The sequence below is a fragment of the Octodon degus genome, unplaced genomic scaffold (genome assembly GCF_000260255.1).
Source record: "Octodon degus isolate 3935 unplaced genomic scaffold, OctDeg1.0 scaffold00192, whole genome shotgun sequence".
Lineage (NCBI taxonomy): Eukaryota > Metazoa > Chordata > Mammalia > Rodentia > Octodontidae > Octodon > Octodon degus.
Window position 1 is genome coordinate 1,343,443 of NW_004524768.1, and position 15,310 is coordinate 1,358,752.

Consider the following 15,310-nt stretch of genomic DNA (forward strand, 5'->3'; position numbering starts at 1 on the left):
TTTTTTTTTTTAGGAACCAGGGAGGGATTCAACTCAGACCCTTGCGCTTGCCAGGGAAGCGCTTAATCTACGGAGCCATCTCCCCGGCCCCCCTGATGTCTTCTTGCGACAAGCTGTTCGCTAGGTACGAGGACTGGCCTTGAACTCTCTGTGCAGCCCAGGAGAGCCCGCATTCACAGCGATCCTCCTTCCTCAGCTTCCCTAGCGCGCCACTGCACCTGCATCTGTTTGTCTTTTCATTGGACTTCACAGAGAAATTTATTTCCGCCGTTAATGTTTAGCTCCCATAACAGTTGATGTTGAAAATGTTTATTCTCAATGCTCCTGGTTTATTAAACATAATTTTATTTTCCTGTTACGGACGCTTTACTGTAAAACTCAAAATTACAACAACTCATCAGTAGTTGGTGGGAGAACTCGGGCGCGTTCTACCCCTTAGGGCTGGCAACACAGCTCAGCAGACTCAGCGCCCGCTTAGGCATGAGCAGGGACCCGGGTTCGATCCCCAGATCCGCAGTGCGCTCCGGCTGTGCCCTCACCAGGCGCACGCCCGTCATCCCAGCGCTGGGGAGACAAAAACCGGAGGATCACTACGACTCGGAGTTGCGCAGTGAGACCCTGTAACAAATACATTTTTAAAAAAGAAAAGAAACATGGGCGTTATAACCCGAAAAAGTGTTTTTTAAACTCAGTGAAGTCTCAAACAAATCCCACTTGCCGCTGCCTGGCACAACAGACTAAAGGCTCAGGATAAACAGCTACACCGAGGTGCTTCCGGTCCCACCAAATCTCGCGATACTTTCAGTCACCCTCAGGTCAGCCAGGCCAACGGCTCCACTACCCTGGAACTTTCTAAACCCTGCGCATGCGCACGCGACCCTTAACGTCCCAGTTCCGCCCTTCCCGGACCACGCCCTTGCCTGTCCGGACTCCCCTCCCTGCCCCACTACACCAAATCTTCACTTCTTCCGACAGGCAACTTCGCAACAGGCCGCTTATTGGCTGGCCGGGAAGCCAACACCACAGACGGGCGGCCGCGATAGGCTAGTTCCTAGCCCGGCCCCTCGTGGCTGGCGCAGCAGGCGATTGGTCTGCGCTGTCGTCCAATCGCGGGCGGGCTGCCGGATTCAAATCTAGAGCGTTGGGCCTGCGGTCGTTGGCTCAGTCTGGTCGTTGCCTTGGCCCGGAGGAGACGCGTGTCTGGCTGAACTGCGGTCGATTTCGCCTTCGCTTCGTTCTCCGCACCGCGACGCGCCGGAAGAATGGCCCATAAGCAGATTTACTACTCGGACAAGTATTTCGACGAGCACTACGAGTATCGGTGAGTAACCGTGGCGGCCGGCCGGCCGGCCGGCCAGGCCCTCTGGGTCGCGGGACCCTTGGAGCCCGGAGCGCTCCGGGCGGCCGGGCGCCCACTGGGAGCTCCGGGGGCGCCTCTGTCCGCCCACGCGGGGACGGGGAGCGGCCGGGGCCCTGGGCGGTGCCAGCGCTGGGTCGGGTTGGGCCGGGCTAGACTGGACGCAGGAACGCGCTTCCCCTCGTCGTTGCCTGTGGCGTCGGTGGGGATCCCCGCGAGAAGAGCTCCCCTGAGACGGGCGGGTCGCCTCCAGCTATCGGGGCGCCCGGCGAAGTGGCCCCTCACAGCGCCCTCGCTGTGCTTCGACCTTGGGCGGTGTTTGGCTTCTGCTTGCTGGAGGGGGCACTAGTGTCGATTGAAGTTGCAAACGAGGTCGTGGGAGGGGAGTGACTGGAGTTACCAGCCATACTGTATCCGGACTCGCGGGGACGGTGCTCGCCAAGAGGGCTGGGTTGTTCCTAGAACTTTACCTTCTGGGGGACCGCTGAGATGTAGTTAGGGTGGTAAAGCCTCCGCCTTCCTTGGCCAGATGGTAACCTTGTTTTCGCCTGCTGCTTTTGTAAGGTTAGATAACCAGGACTGGAGTGTGGTCCTCCGCCTCATTATCATGGAAATCTACGCTCAAGGGAAACAGTTACTCTGGGTTGTTTTACAAATGAATAATACTTTGCACTGTTTTAATTCTTTTCTCGGAATCGCATGAGGTTCCCCCCCCCTTGCTGGTTATATATTTTAGATAGATTATATAGTAAGTACAAGGTACGCATTTCTAACCGGGCAATATGGGGGGCCTGCCCACTCGCTCAGGTGTTGTAAGTGCCTGCTGAAACAAAGCAGTCAGGCTCAGGATGCTGTGGTTCGATCCCCTCATCCTCAAGCTGAACCAGACCTGCCCTGAAGGCATCCTGAGCGGCGCCCCCCCCCCCCAAAAAAAAAAAAAAAAAATCCTAACTGGGCAATACTACGGCATAATGTTCAACTGGTGGAATGCTGGGAGCCTCACTGGGGGAGTTATCCAATAATAGAAGGTAGACTTAGTACTACTTGAAAACAGTGTTGTAGGCCGGGGAGATGGCTCAGTGGAATAAGCGGTTCCCTGGCAAGCGCAAGTTCCTGAGTTTAATCCCCGGTTCCTACAAAAAGAAAAAAAAAACAAACCAGAAAGCAGTGTTGTTGCATGCGCTGAAATCTTCCCCTCTTCCCCATATTGGGGATAAAGTCTAATGCTTTAAACTAAACTACGTTCCAGATTTTTTGAGTTAGGGTCTTAGTCACTAAATTACACAGGCTGGTCTCAAAACCACTGACCCTTCTGATTCATCCAGAATGCTGTGATGAACCACCACACCTGACCAGAATAAATTTCAGATTAGTATTTTTTGTCAACAGTAACCTATACTTCTGTATCTACAAATATAGTTTTCTAGTCTCTTTCTCTTGGGCTTGGGCTCTTGTTTACATAAAAGGGCCGGTCTTTTCTTCCCTGGTACAGCAGGTTTATGTAGTACAGTACAAGTAGACAGCACTCTGGAAGCTAAGGCAGGAGAACTGCCCAGAGAACTGAGCTAGTGAGTTCAAGGACAGCCTGAACTATCACTGAGACCCTCTTTCTAATCACCATGTGAGTTTCATGTTACTTAAAATTTTTTGTTTTCTTCAGTCAAATCCTGGTGATCAAACCCAGAGCCTGTTTATATGGTTCAAAATGTAGAGGCTCAAAAGTTAGGTGTTACCAGCATTTCAAGAATGAGTGTGATAATCAAATGTAGAACATGCCTATAATCCTAGCATTCAGAAAGGTTCTCAGGTTTGAGCCCAGCTTGGGTCCTTGTTTCCAAGTAAAAGATACAGTTGTGGGTGTGACTCAGGTCTCCTTAGGTTTCATCTCCCAAACTCCTCCTCAAGTGAGGTAACTAGTATGTATAAAGAATCTCCATTTAATTTATGAGAAATGATACAAATTCTATGGAGTATGTGCCAACAAGTGACCAGACTGCACTTATCATCTCCCAGTTGGTCAACTCATTGGTAATGGTCAAAATTGGTGCTAATGGCAAAGCTAGTATTGTTCCTGAAGTGGTAGGAATGGGGCTTTCATAAAAATTTATATGGTAATAGGGAATTTGAGTGCAGTTTTATTTTTAAGAGTGTGGCAGGGCTACAGTTACACATAATCATTATTTGGCCTGGATTTTTTTATATGCTCTTAAATTGAAAGATTTGAGTATATCAGTAACTAACTGGAAAACAAGATGAGTATGAAGTTGCAAAAACATTTGCAGTGGGTATATACTTTTCTTTTAAATTTTGAGGTTAAAAAAACTTGTGTGGGAGCCTGCCAGTTAGCTCAGTTATTTAAGTGCCTGCTTAGACAAAGCAGTCAGGCTCAGGATGCTGTGGTTTGATCCCCATATCTTCATGCCTTACCAGACCTGCCCTGAAGATATCCTGAGCCAGCCAAAAAATAAAAATAAAAACAGCTTGTGGAGTTTTACAAGAACTTGTAAACTAGATGTGATAAGTAAAGGAAACAAGTTATCTGTTTCTGGAATTATATACTGTGTTTTCCTCATGAAAAGTCCAGTATGGGGCCAGGATGACAACTCTGCAGTCAGGGATCAGGTTCCTTAACCACTGTGGCTGTGCCATCCATCCTTCATATGTACACAGTTTAGATTTGGGTGTTCTGTTTTTGGAGATTTACAAGCAAAATTGTTTTTCAGAAAAAAAATGTATAGATGGTCCACTGCTTTTTAGACAGCATATTGTGGATTTCTGAATTTGAATAGGCTCCCAAAAACCAGATAAATGCTAAAGATTGGCATCTGTATTATAATATAGAATTGTTTTAAAGAAGTTTGTTTTGATAACAAAAACTTCAAATTTTCAGTGGTGTATGAAGTGATCATAAGGAATGAAGAACTAATGCTTGATTGTACCTTTTAACAGGCATGTTATGTTGCCCAGAGAACTGTCCAAACAAGTACCCAAAACTCATCTGATGTCTGAAGAGGAATGGAGAAGACTTGGTGTCCAGCAGAGTCTAGGCTGGGTTCATTACATGATTCACGAGCCAGGTACATTTTTTTGTTGTAAAGTGTTAGCTGAATTAAAATAGTGGTTTTGAAAAATAAACAAAATAGTGGTTTAGTTGAGTATTTTTGTAATACGTACATTGAATGATAATCTCAAGAAAATTTGGATTTTCTTTTTAATAACTAATTCCTTAGCTCCCTAGAATGTGTTATTTTAAATAAAAATGCAACGGGGATGAATATAATATATTCTACCCACAAGAATAACTAATGTTGAGAAGTAGCTACTCTTATGTTATAAAATGTGTCATGGGGTAATAGTATCTGAAAAGTATACCTAGAATTTCCTTGTCCCTTATGTTAAAACTAAGTACTTAAAAGACAATTCAGGGTCAGGGAGATATCTCAGTGGCGTAAGTTCCTGCCTAGCAAGTGCAAGGACCTGAGTTTGATCCTCAGTACAAAAAACAAGAGATAATTCAAATGTCTTTAAGTTCCGTTATAGATATCAATACAATTAAAAGTGAGTTTATTTTAGCACCCAGAAAGGATACTCACTTCATTATGAAAGATAGTAATTTGGTTTCAGCTGTGCTATACAAGTGTCTTAGTTACTCTTTTCTCCTTGCTGGGACAAACACTTGACATGAAATGAAGGAAAGAAAGGTTTATTTAGCTCACAGTTAATGGAGGTTTCAGTCCATGCTCAGCTGGCTCCAAGGCAGAGTGGCACACAGCAGAGGGCAACCTTACTTAGTAGCAGCAAAGAGCAAGAGTGATCTCGAGGAGTAGCAGCAGCAGCTCAGGCAGCTAGCTTCCCTCCCCCCCCTCCTTATATTGTAATGCAAATTACCTCCCCCCCCCCAGGTGCAACTGTCCACATCCACAGTATTCAATCACAAGTCAAGAAGCCACTCCAAGACTGCATGAGGCCCCCCGGGGGGGGGGGCGGCGCAACTATACACAAGCCATAACAAATTAGGCATATTTGACGTGTATCATACTGTTGTAATATTAACCAAAAGCTTTTGCATTAAATAAACTAATATGAAGTGTTGAGGGCTTGAATTCTATTTTTGTATTATTATTTAACTTAATTTACAATGCTTTCGAGGTTGGGCTATGGCTCTGCACGAGCCACCTTGGAACAAAATCTGAAAATACATAAAGTAGAATTAAAACTGTCTTTTACTCCTATTGAGTAAAAACACCATTAAAAACTAAAATATTAGCAATCTTTTGTTAGACCATTTTCTGTTTAAAGTGCCTCTGAAGCAAAATTCACTTGAAACCAGCTAGTTGATTCATTTTGTTTTGACTGAACTATATTGAATTATTTACATTTTCTTTCCACAGAACCGCATATTCTTCTGTTCAGACGACCTCTTCCAAAAGAACAACAAAAATGAAATGTATCTTGGATCAACAGTTAAATCTTTTTCAAATTTAATGTATATGTGTATATAAGGGTAGTATTCAGTGAATACTTGAAAAATGTACAAATCATTCTTCCATACCTGTGCATGAGCTGTATTCTTCACAGCAACAGAGCTCAGTTAAATGCAACTACAAGTAGGTTATTGTAAGGTGTTTAAGACATTTCTTCTAGACAGTTTTTCTTTTTAATAAAAGTGCCTGTTTGATGTTACCTGTTTTTGTTAAATAAAGTTTGTATGTTGCATTTATCTCTGTTTGAAGTCATTTAGGTGTATTTTCCCAGTTGATTTGTGACTAATTCAGATTGGTTTTGATTTTATAATTATGGGTTTGAGGAAATAAACCTAAAAGAACTTTGAATTTCCTTTAAATTAAGGAGATTTAAAATAGCATGGTATGGGGGGTACTGTTTCAACTTAATGAAGAAGCTGAGAAGCCAGGGATATGTTAAAACTAGAAGCAGAGCACATTTTATAGCTGTCATTAGTCCAATTTCTAGACATTTAGGATCTCCCAAGTGAACAGGAAAGCCCAGTTTAATGCTCTGGGTTGCCACCACTTAACCCTGTGCATGTTTTTCTCCATTTGCTAAGTGAAGATAATACCTCCTATTAAAAACATGGAATATTTGAAGGTTGAGAAGCACTGTAAATGTTTTCATGCCATAATGTATTTTTCATCCATTTGACTGCTAAGGAAATATTTTAGTGTTAAATGAAAACAGATTATTGCTATACCAGAGGAGCATTTTGAATGAGAAGCCAGTAAACAACCGTATTGTATAGGGTGCCTTAGTGGGAGGATGACAGCTACCCTTCAACCTCCAGCACAGATTCAGTAGTAGTACCAAACTTGTAGGACCCACTTAAACAAGGACTGGAGCTACCTCTGGTTTTTGCTTTACCAGTTCAAGTCTATAAAAGTGGCAGAAAATCTACAACTTGTGTCATCTTAACTCATTCATGAACTACATTGCTCATAGGCTTCCTCTGGTCCACCTGTCCCTTTTCCCAAGCCTGAGTGTTAATGGTCTTTTGAAATGGCTTTCCTTTAGACTTCTGCCCTTGAAACAATTTCTCGGTGCTGGTGGCATTTTGCCCTGCCTTGTGTAGTGCTGTCACAGAAAATGGGCCAAACAAGGGAAGAAACAGCACCAAGAAGTTTTAGGCAGTTTATTACACTGGTGGGCTCCTGTCAGCCATGCTGGTTGGGGTTTGGGGGCTTTATTTTTTTGGCGGAACCAGGGATTGGGCCCCTGCACTTGCCAGAGAAGCGCTTATTCCACTGAGCCATCTCCCCAGCCCCATGGGGGGTTGAATGGGAGAAGGACAACAGGTACAGAAGCAGATGTGGTGCATATGATTGGAGGGCTGGGTGACATCATGGGTTGCTGAAGTTTACTACGTTGTCTCAGCAGGCCATGAGTTCCAGAGGAAGTCATATTTCAGGTTACAAGGTCAGAAAGTCCACAAAAATAGGTTTACATAAAGGGAAAAGTTTTGTTATCTGGCTTGCTGGGTATGTCCGCCTGGTCTTAGGCATCCTAAGTAGGTTTTTATTTCAAATTTTAATTTTCTCTTTAGTATTTTTCCCACCTGTAAAAAGTACCTTTCCATCTCCTTACCTTAGCACATTCTGTGTTCAACACTTGGTGAAACACTGTGCACTTATTTTATGCGGTTAATTCCAAACCAGTGGAAGTTTTAAGTCATGAGATGCCAATAAACAGGCTTGTGTGCTTCCAGGTGCGGAGGACTTACAGGGTATGCAAATATCCCCTTAAGTGAACAACTTAGCGGGACTATTAGGAAAGCGTAGGAAGGCAAGGATGGTGCTTTGTAGGGGACCGTACCCAAGAAGCCCTCCTGCATTCCTAAACAGAACCAACAGGCCACGGGGCATGAGAAAACCACGGCTTCACTTGGCCGTTTTTAAGTCCCTGCGGCCCTGACTGGAATCACTAGATAACCCGGCGTGTCCTACATCAAGCTGCTGCGCAATTCAACCGCCGCAGTCACGAGCCTCTTTGGCTCGCGCAGGTCTAGAGCCCTCATGCTTTGCGGCCGGAAAAGGGGCTAGACCGTCGTAGATTGATGACGTACTCCTTCACGCTCCCCCAAAGGCGGAAACGCGAATTGTCTGCAGTGCTGGGTACGGGTTCTCGCGGGCGCTGGCTCCTTCGGCCTGCCTGCCATGGCGTCAGGGGGGCCGTGGGGGCCTGAAGGCACGGTAAGGGCCGCAAGGGGCTGGTGTGGCCTCTCGCCGGCCTCAGCCTGTCGGCCTGGCTTGTACCGGAGTTTCAGGCGGGTGTTCCCAGGACTGGTCGGTGGATGTGGGTAGGAGCCGCTGACGGTATCCGAGCGGCCTAGAACCCGCATCCTGCCCCGGGCTCGCCTGGTGGCCGGGTGCCCAGGCTCCGCCCGCGGCTGGCGCAGGAGGTAGTGTGATGCCGCGAGAGCTGGGGACGGCCGCCTTGCCCCTGCCTGGCGGGCAGGGTTGGGCATCTCGGTGGACTTGCCGCACTCTGGGGAAGGAGCAGCTTACCGAAAAGCACTTCGGGGCTTTTGAAATTTCGGTCTTCGCTGTACACTGTGTAACTGGTAGAAGCCAGAAGTTAGCTTTAGGCTAACTAAAAACTGTAGTCCTAAGTAAATTACTACGCCTCTCGGAACACATTTACGTACACGTGCTAATTCCAAACAAGGACTGTAAACATTATGTACTGCAAAAATGTACCAAAATAAAAAAGGGGATGAAAAGATGGGTGGAAAGGGGGGAGGTACAAAAAGGAGATAAAAGGAATTAAGACGTGTTATGTCCATGTGCCAGCTTCCCACAAGGGATGTCAATATTATTATGTCATATATGTACTAATAGAATTTTTTTAAAACCGTTTTATTTTACATATGAAGGGCTCACTTGTGATCAAATGATTTTCTTGCGAATCAAACCATACCCCTTTCAGTAAAGCAGCTCTTAGTTTACACAGTAAAAAGAAATTTTCATAACGTTTTTGAAAGATTTTATGGAAGTATATGCAGCATGCTCTGAGTGCAGCAGGCAAACAGTTCACAGGTGTACTTGCATTAGGGGTAGATTTCTTAGTTATTGTATGTCTAATTAAAACTGAGAAGTAAAAAATCCAATTTCCAACATTAAAATCACAAATACATTGTTACTTAAGGGCCTTTTATATGTGATCTAGGTTGATTGATTGATTGATTGATTGATTGATTTGGCAGAACCGGGGATTGAACTCAGACCCTTGCACTTGCCAGGGAAGCACTTATTCCACTGAGCCATCTCCCTGGCCCCTCTAGGTTGAATTTTAATTCCACTTTAATTGGTTGGTGTTTTTCACTTACGATAATTCAAAAAACTTCTAAGTAAAAGAACACAATAAAGAAATTTTTAGCAAAGGGAATTGTAGGCTTCATTAAGCAAAAGCTTTTAAATGATAGCTTTGGGGACTGTTCGTAGTGGAGCACTTTTTGGGCTGGGAAGATAGCTCAGTGGCATAAGGGCCTGCCTGGCAAGCTTGAGGTCCTGAGTTCCATCCCCAGTACCAAAAAAACCCAACAAACCAATCAGCCAGGTGTGGTGGTTCATGCCTGTAACCCCAGTACTCAGGAGACTGAGGCAGGAGGATCATTTCGAGTTTAAAACCAGCTTGGGCTACAAAGTGAGCTCAAGGCCACCCTGAACTGCAGAGAGACCCTGTCTCAAAAACACAAAAAACCCCAGAGTGGAGCACCTCTCTCATTTTGTTTACATTTGATTGATCTCAGAGCGTATGTATCCAACGCCTCCTCTCCTCCTTTTCCTCTCAGGGAAGCATGAAGTTATCAGCAGATGTGAAACCGTTTGTCCCCAAGTTTGCTGGGCTCAATGTCGCGTGGACAGAGTCTTCAGAAGCTTGTGTCTTCCCTAGCTGTGCAGCCACCTACTATCCATTTGTACAGGAACCACCAGTGACTGAGTACGTATTTTATAGAAGCCTCACATTATCTAGGGGCTATAGTTCTTTCATTTAATGGTGATTGGACATTCACGAAAGGCCATAGCTACCACAGTAAAATTTTGTAGGTGGGGAGAGGATGCTGTGTAACTAAGAAGGAACTAAGCCGGTAGGCAGTTTAACCACGTCCTGTGCCAGCAAAAACTGGAGTTCCAGCTCTGCCTTTATACCCTAGTACTCAGTCTATTATTAGTTTAATAAAGAGGGAGACTGCATTGCATTTATTAGGAAATGCAATGTTAAGCTCCAGTTGTTCATGCAGTTTAAAAATACAAGCTTATGGCCTGGGGAGATAGCGCAGTGGTATAAGGGCCTGTGTGGCAAGTACAAGGACCCGGGTTCAATCCCCAGTAGCGCATGCCATGCTAGCTCTGGAACCCCAGGCTGCCCCATGCCAGTCACGAGTCCAGGTATGGTGGCACACACCTGTAATCCCAGTGCTGGGGAGGCTGAGAGGATCACTATGAGTCTGAGCTGTGTAGCAAGACCCTGTACCAAACAAATAAACAAATGATTAAAAAAAAAAAAAAACCAAGAGCTGGGGAGATGGTTCAGTGGAATAAGCGCTTCCCTGGCAAGCGCAAGGGCCTGAGTTCAATCCCTGGTTCCGCCAAAAAAAAAAAAACTAAAAAAAAGTAGCAGCCTGGTAGTACGTGCTGTAACCTCAGCACTTTGGAGACTAAAGCAGAACAAGTTTGAGCCCAGCCTGAGCAATTTAGCAACTTGATGAAATGGTCTCAAAATAAAAATGTGTGGGGAATGTAACCCATTGCAAAGGCCCTGGGCTTAATCCCCATTATGAGGGTTTTGTATGGGGTGGAGGGGATGGATATGTACCTATGTAGGGTTTCGGAATGTAGCTCAGTGGTAGACTGCCTAGCCTGCACCTCAGGAAAAAAAAATCATGTCTAATGGAAGATGAAATGGTAAGAAGGATAGATAAGAGTAAACAGGACAATAAAAGGGCCAAATGGAAAATACGCTCTTTGTTTTTTATTTTTATTTTTTATGTGTGTATTTAGTACAGGGTCTACAGGGTCTCACTATGTAGATCGGACTCATGCTTCTCCTGTTCTCAGACTCCCAAATTCTGGAATTACAGGCATGTGCCACCATGCCTATTCTCAATCCCAGTCTCAGTGTGCCTTGGGGGCAGGACCGGCATTGCATGCCAGGGATGAACACTTGTGCTCTGCCTAAGCAGGCGCTTTAGTCCACTGAGCTGTCTGGTAGTTCCTAACATGCTTTTCATTTTTAAGGGTTACCATTTTAAAAGCTTGTTCATGGAAGGGGTAGAGGTGAGCAACCATAACTGTTTTCTGTGTGAATAATTTTTTTTTTTGTTTTGTTTTTTCACTATTCAGTTCAGGCTGGCCTTGAGCTCACTTTGTAGCCCAGGTTATTCTGGAACTGGCAACAAGCATCCTGCCTCAGCCTTCTGAGTGTGGGGATTACAGGCATGTTACTACCACATCTGGCTTGAACAATTCTTTGCCAATTGTTGAATTTTGCTTTTAGATGTTTTGCTTTATATATGTCCTACAGAGATGGATTTTTCTTTACATTGAAGTTTTAAATTGCTCTAAACTTGCTTTGAAAAAAGGCCTATGTTTTCTTTTAAATTTTCTTTTTCCTTTTCAAGTTTAGTCTCAGGGTCTTTTCAAAATGTCTTCTGCTTTTATTATTTTTATTTTACTTATTTTTTTTTATTTTTTAAAATTTTTTGCAGAACCAGGGATTGAACTCAGACCCTTGCGCTTGCCAGGCAAGTGCTTATTCTACTGAGCCATCTCACCGGTCCCTGTCTTCTGCTTTTAGCTGAATTTGTTAGCCTTTCACGTAATAGTGTAAACTTATTTGTAGATTTTTTTTTTTTTTTTTTTTTTTTTTTTTTTTTTTCTTTTTGGTACCAAAGATTGAACCCAGGACCTTGTGCTTACCAGGAAGATGCCTATGCTGCTGAGCTATCTCCCCAGCCCCTATAGATTTGTTTTTAAGGTCTATGTCTATTTTAATGTTTATACAAGATCCTGTATTTATGTTTTCTTGGTATGATGTGAAGTTTTTTCTTTTTTATTTTGATTGTACTTGTGTAATATGATTGAAAAGTTTATACTGGCTATAAATTCCAGAATTGTAATTTCAAGACTGAAAACTGGAGCACATGAAAAAAGTCATTATCTGGTTCATAGTCTTATGTAGGAAATACTGAAAGATACAGCTTTTGACAAAGTTGGAATCCTGTCTTTATGTAGTACTATTGATATTTCGTGAGTGCCTTAGTTAAGGTTCACCAAAGAAGCAGAATTAACATTCTTTTGACCTGAATTTAATGATGATATTCTCCAAAACTGCTATTGTTGTTGATAGAAGTTTGTAGAGCATTTTCAGTGTCTTATAGTATTCTGAGGAAAATTCAAAAAGCACTGCTGATGTGTTTTAGTTAAAAGCACTGGGCTAGGTCTAGGAGAGCTAGCACAGGGCCTAGTATACAATAGCTAAGCTTTGCATTTGTGTGGATTAGACTTTTGCATGATAAAGTTGAAAGCGGGATAGGAAATAGGGAGTGTTTGGTGGTTTTAAATCGGGTCATAATAATCATTCTTCAGTCCAGTTAAAATTTCAGGAGACGGTTAAAAGTTTTGACTAGGTTTAGGTGAGAAAAGTACTTAACAGACCCGTTCAAAACAGAAGTGGGTGTGGGACAAGGTGGCACATGTCTGTAACCTCAGTACTCAGAAGGTTGAGGTAGGAAGATCACTTTGAGTTCAAGGAGTACATAGTGAATTCAAGACCATTTTGAACTAAATACATGACCCCATTTCAAAACAAAGTAGCTGGGGGGGCATCTTTCTATGATTTTCACTGTATGTTTTGCTGAGAAAGATGCAGTATTGTAATTTTCAGATATACAGAAGGATCTGTGGGATCATTTATGAGAACAGAATTTGGGCCAGTGTTTGGCACATACCTATAGTCCCAGCTGGGAGGCTGAGATAGGATTGAAAGTTCAACCCTTGCTTGGACATTTAGCCACTTAGTGAGACCCTGTCTTAAGGAAAAAAAAAAAAAAAAACTGTTGCAGGGGGTGGAGGTGGGGGGCTAAGGTCTGTGGATGTAGCTCAGTGCAAGGCACCTAAGTTCAGTCCCCAGCACAGCCAGACAAACCAAAACAAAACACAGAGGTTGAAAGCAGGGTTAGTTCGTGGACCAGGCATTAAGTTTGCAATGTCTATGTACTGTACTGGGGAAAAGTGAAATCATAGGAATGATTATAAAGGTGGAGACGGAGGCCCAGAACTGGCGAAGGTGCTTTGTTGTTTATATATTTCAAGCCTGAGCAGAAAGGGGAGAAGCTTCCACTGAATGAGTTTTAGTGGCAGAGTGAAGGGGTGCAGAAGAAACAGCAGAAGGGCCTTTGGATGGGGAGCAGCATAGTTCACAACAGTGGAACCTGGAAAATTAGGGAAGATGGGAGGAAGAGGCAAGTGTCCTCCAGGGAGGTACTTGGAGGCAGTGTGTGCTGCCAGGCGCCAGCCCTGTGGGATGTAAAATGCTCATGCCACTGTGGACTCGGGCTCATCTGAGCAACTTGTGGCAGTGGGAATTTTCTGGAGACACTGATGACTGTGGGTTGTCTCTCTCTTTTTTGTATTTAGGACAGGGTGTACAGGGTCTCACTGCATAGATCGGACTCACAGTGATCCTCCTGTTTACAGCCTCCCAAGTGCTGGGATTTCAGGTGTGCACCACCACACCCAGTCTCAGTTGCTGTCTCAGCACGCCCCAGGGGTGGGGCCAGCAGGGCAGGCCAATTGTCTCTTTGATACTTGGTTTTATGTATTTTTCTCTGCCTATGACTTCATTTGCACTAGACAGGAAGAAAAAATAGCAACTTTCCAGAGGAATAAGGACCAGTGAGGTTGCAGAAACCCACAGGACCCATCCAGTATGAAAAACTGAATTGTAAAGAATCTGGGCCCAGTCAGGGTCCTTTGACAGTCTTGAAAATTTCCTGGATGACAGCAGCCTTCAAGACAGCTCCTGGTCCCTGCCAGCTTTTCTGTTCTCCCCTCTCTCTCCTTCTTTTTCTTTCTGCTACGTTTCATCTGTGAGAAGTTATCCTTATTTTTTGGACTTGGGACTTTTTAAAAAAATGTGTTCAGTACAGGATCTCACTACACAGATTGGACTCTTAGTGATCCTCTTAATTTCAGCCTCCCGAGCACTAAGATTATAAGCTCATGCCACCACTCCCAGCTCAGTCACTTTCTCAGAGTGTCCTGGGGTGGGGAGGGGCAGCATAGCATCGGGGATTGAACCTGGCCCCTGCACCTGCAGGCACTTTAATCTGCTGAGCTATCTGGCTGGCCCTTGGGACTTTTTTTTTTTTTTTTTTTCAGTACTGGGGATTGAACTCAGGGCCTTGTGCTTGCCAAGCAAGCACTTATTCTACTTAGTTATCTCCCCAGCCCCCTTGGGACCTTTTTTAAAAAATACTTTTTCTCCTTTGTTTTGCTGTCAACTCATCATCTTTTTTCCTCTCTGTCTGTCTGTCTGTCTGTCTGTCTTTTGAGACAGAGTTTCACTCTGTCTTCAGATTCTTCACAGTTCAGTCTTGTGGGTTTCTGCAACCTCACTGGTCCTTATTCCTCTGGAAAGTTGCTATTTTTTCTTCCTGTCTAGTGCAAATGAAGTTATAGGCAGAGAAAAATACATAAAACAAAAAGCTAGCTCAGGCTAGCCTTCAGCTTACTTTGGGTCCCAGGCTGGCCTCAAACTCACAGTGACCCCCCTGGTCCAGACTTCCAAATGCTGAAATTACATACCATATCCGACTTTACCACAATTTTCTATGGATAATAGATTCTTCACCGTTGCAACCTGCTAAGCCACTAACACAATCAAGCTGGAATTCAGAGGAGCCTGTTGGTAATGGGGTGAAGCTTTGAATGTTGATCTTTAGAAAGAACTAGTTCTGTGTGCTCCTTTTGGAGCAGTAATTGTCTGAAGATTCTTAAGGTCACTGAGGAGGTTTTATGTTTTATTAGGGATATTTTCATTGTTAGAATTCATAGGATTTATAAGACTTTATGGGATCAAAGTTTATTGTAGAATTCATGAACTAATACACAGTGATAAGGAGGCAGTGTAGTGAAGACTCAATGGAAGGAAGCAAACTCATTCATATGTCGTGGGTGTGGCCTGTAGTGACCTCCTTGTAGGAGGAGTCTTTTAATTGCAGCAGATCAGAAATGTGATTTCTGGGCTGGCAGTATAGCTCAGTGGCACAGCACCTGCCTGGCAAGTGCAAGGTCCTTAGTTTGATTCCCGGTATAAAAAAAAAAAAAGAAATGTGTTTTCTGCTAAATGGTGCCTGTGTTTGTATCTCTTGACTGTTAGAAGACCATATAGTATATGTCCTGTTTAGGCTTGAATTTTCCTGCCTTTCTGTGTACCAGT

At 44.0% G+C, this 15,310-nt stretch overlaps 2 protein-coding genes across 7 annotated transcripts in view; both read left to right on the forward strand.

Moving 5' to 3' along the window:
• Positions 1–1,156: 1,156 nt before the first annotated feature.
• Positions 1,157–6,077, forward strand: Cks2 (CDC28 protein kinase regulatory subunit 2). The gene is made up of 3 exons (XM_004644091.3): positions 1,157–1,321; positions 4,307–4,434; positions 5,749–6,077. The coding sequence occupies exons 1-3, from the start codon at positions 1,263–1,265 to the stop codon at positions 5,799–5,801; spliced, it is 240 nt and encodes a 79-aa protein (XP_004644148.1). The 5' UTR covers positions 1,157–1,262; the 3' UTR covers positions 5,802–6,077.
• A 1,839-nt stretch (positions 6,078–7,916) lies between these two features.
• The window catches only part of Secisbp2 (SECIS binding protein 2), a 40,644-nt gene continuing 33,250 nt past the window's right edge, over positions 7,917–15,310 (forward strand). For 3 of the 6 annotated variants that reach the window (XM_023704207.1, XM_023704208.1, XM_023704211.1), the window contains exons 1-2: positions 7,922–8,058; positions 9,660–9,808. In XM_023704207.1, coding sequence (XP_023559975.1) covers positions 8,023–8,058; positions 9,660–9,808 — 185 coding nt within the window. In that variant the 5' untranslated portion in view covers positions 7,922–8,022. The other 3 variants (XM_023704210.1, XR_002818730.1, XM_023704209.1) reach the window with 3 other exon arrangements.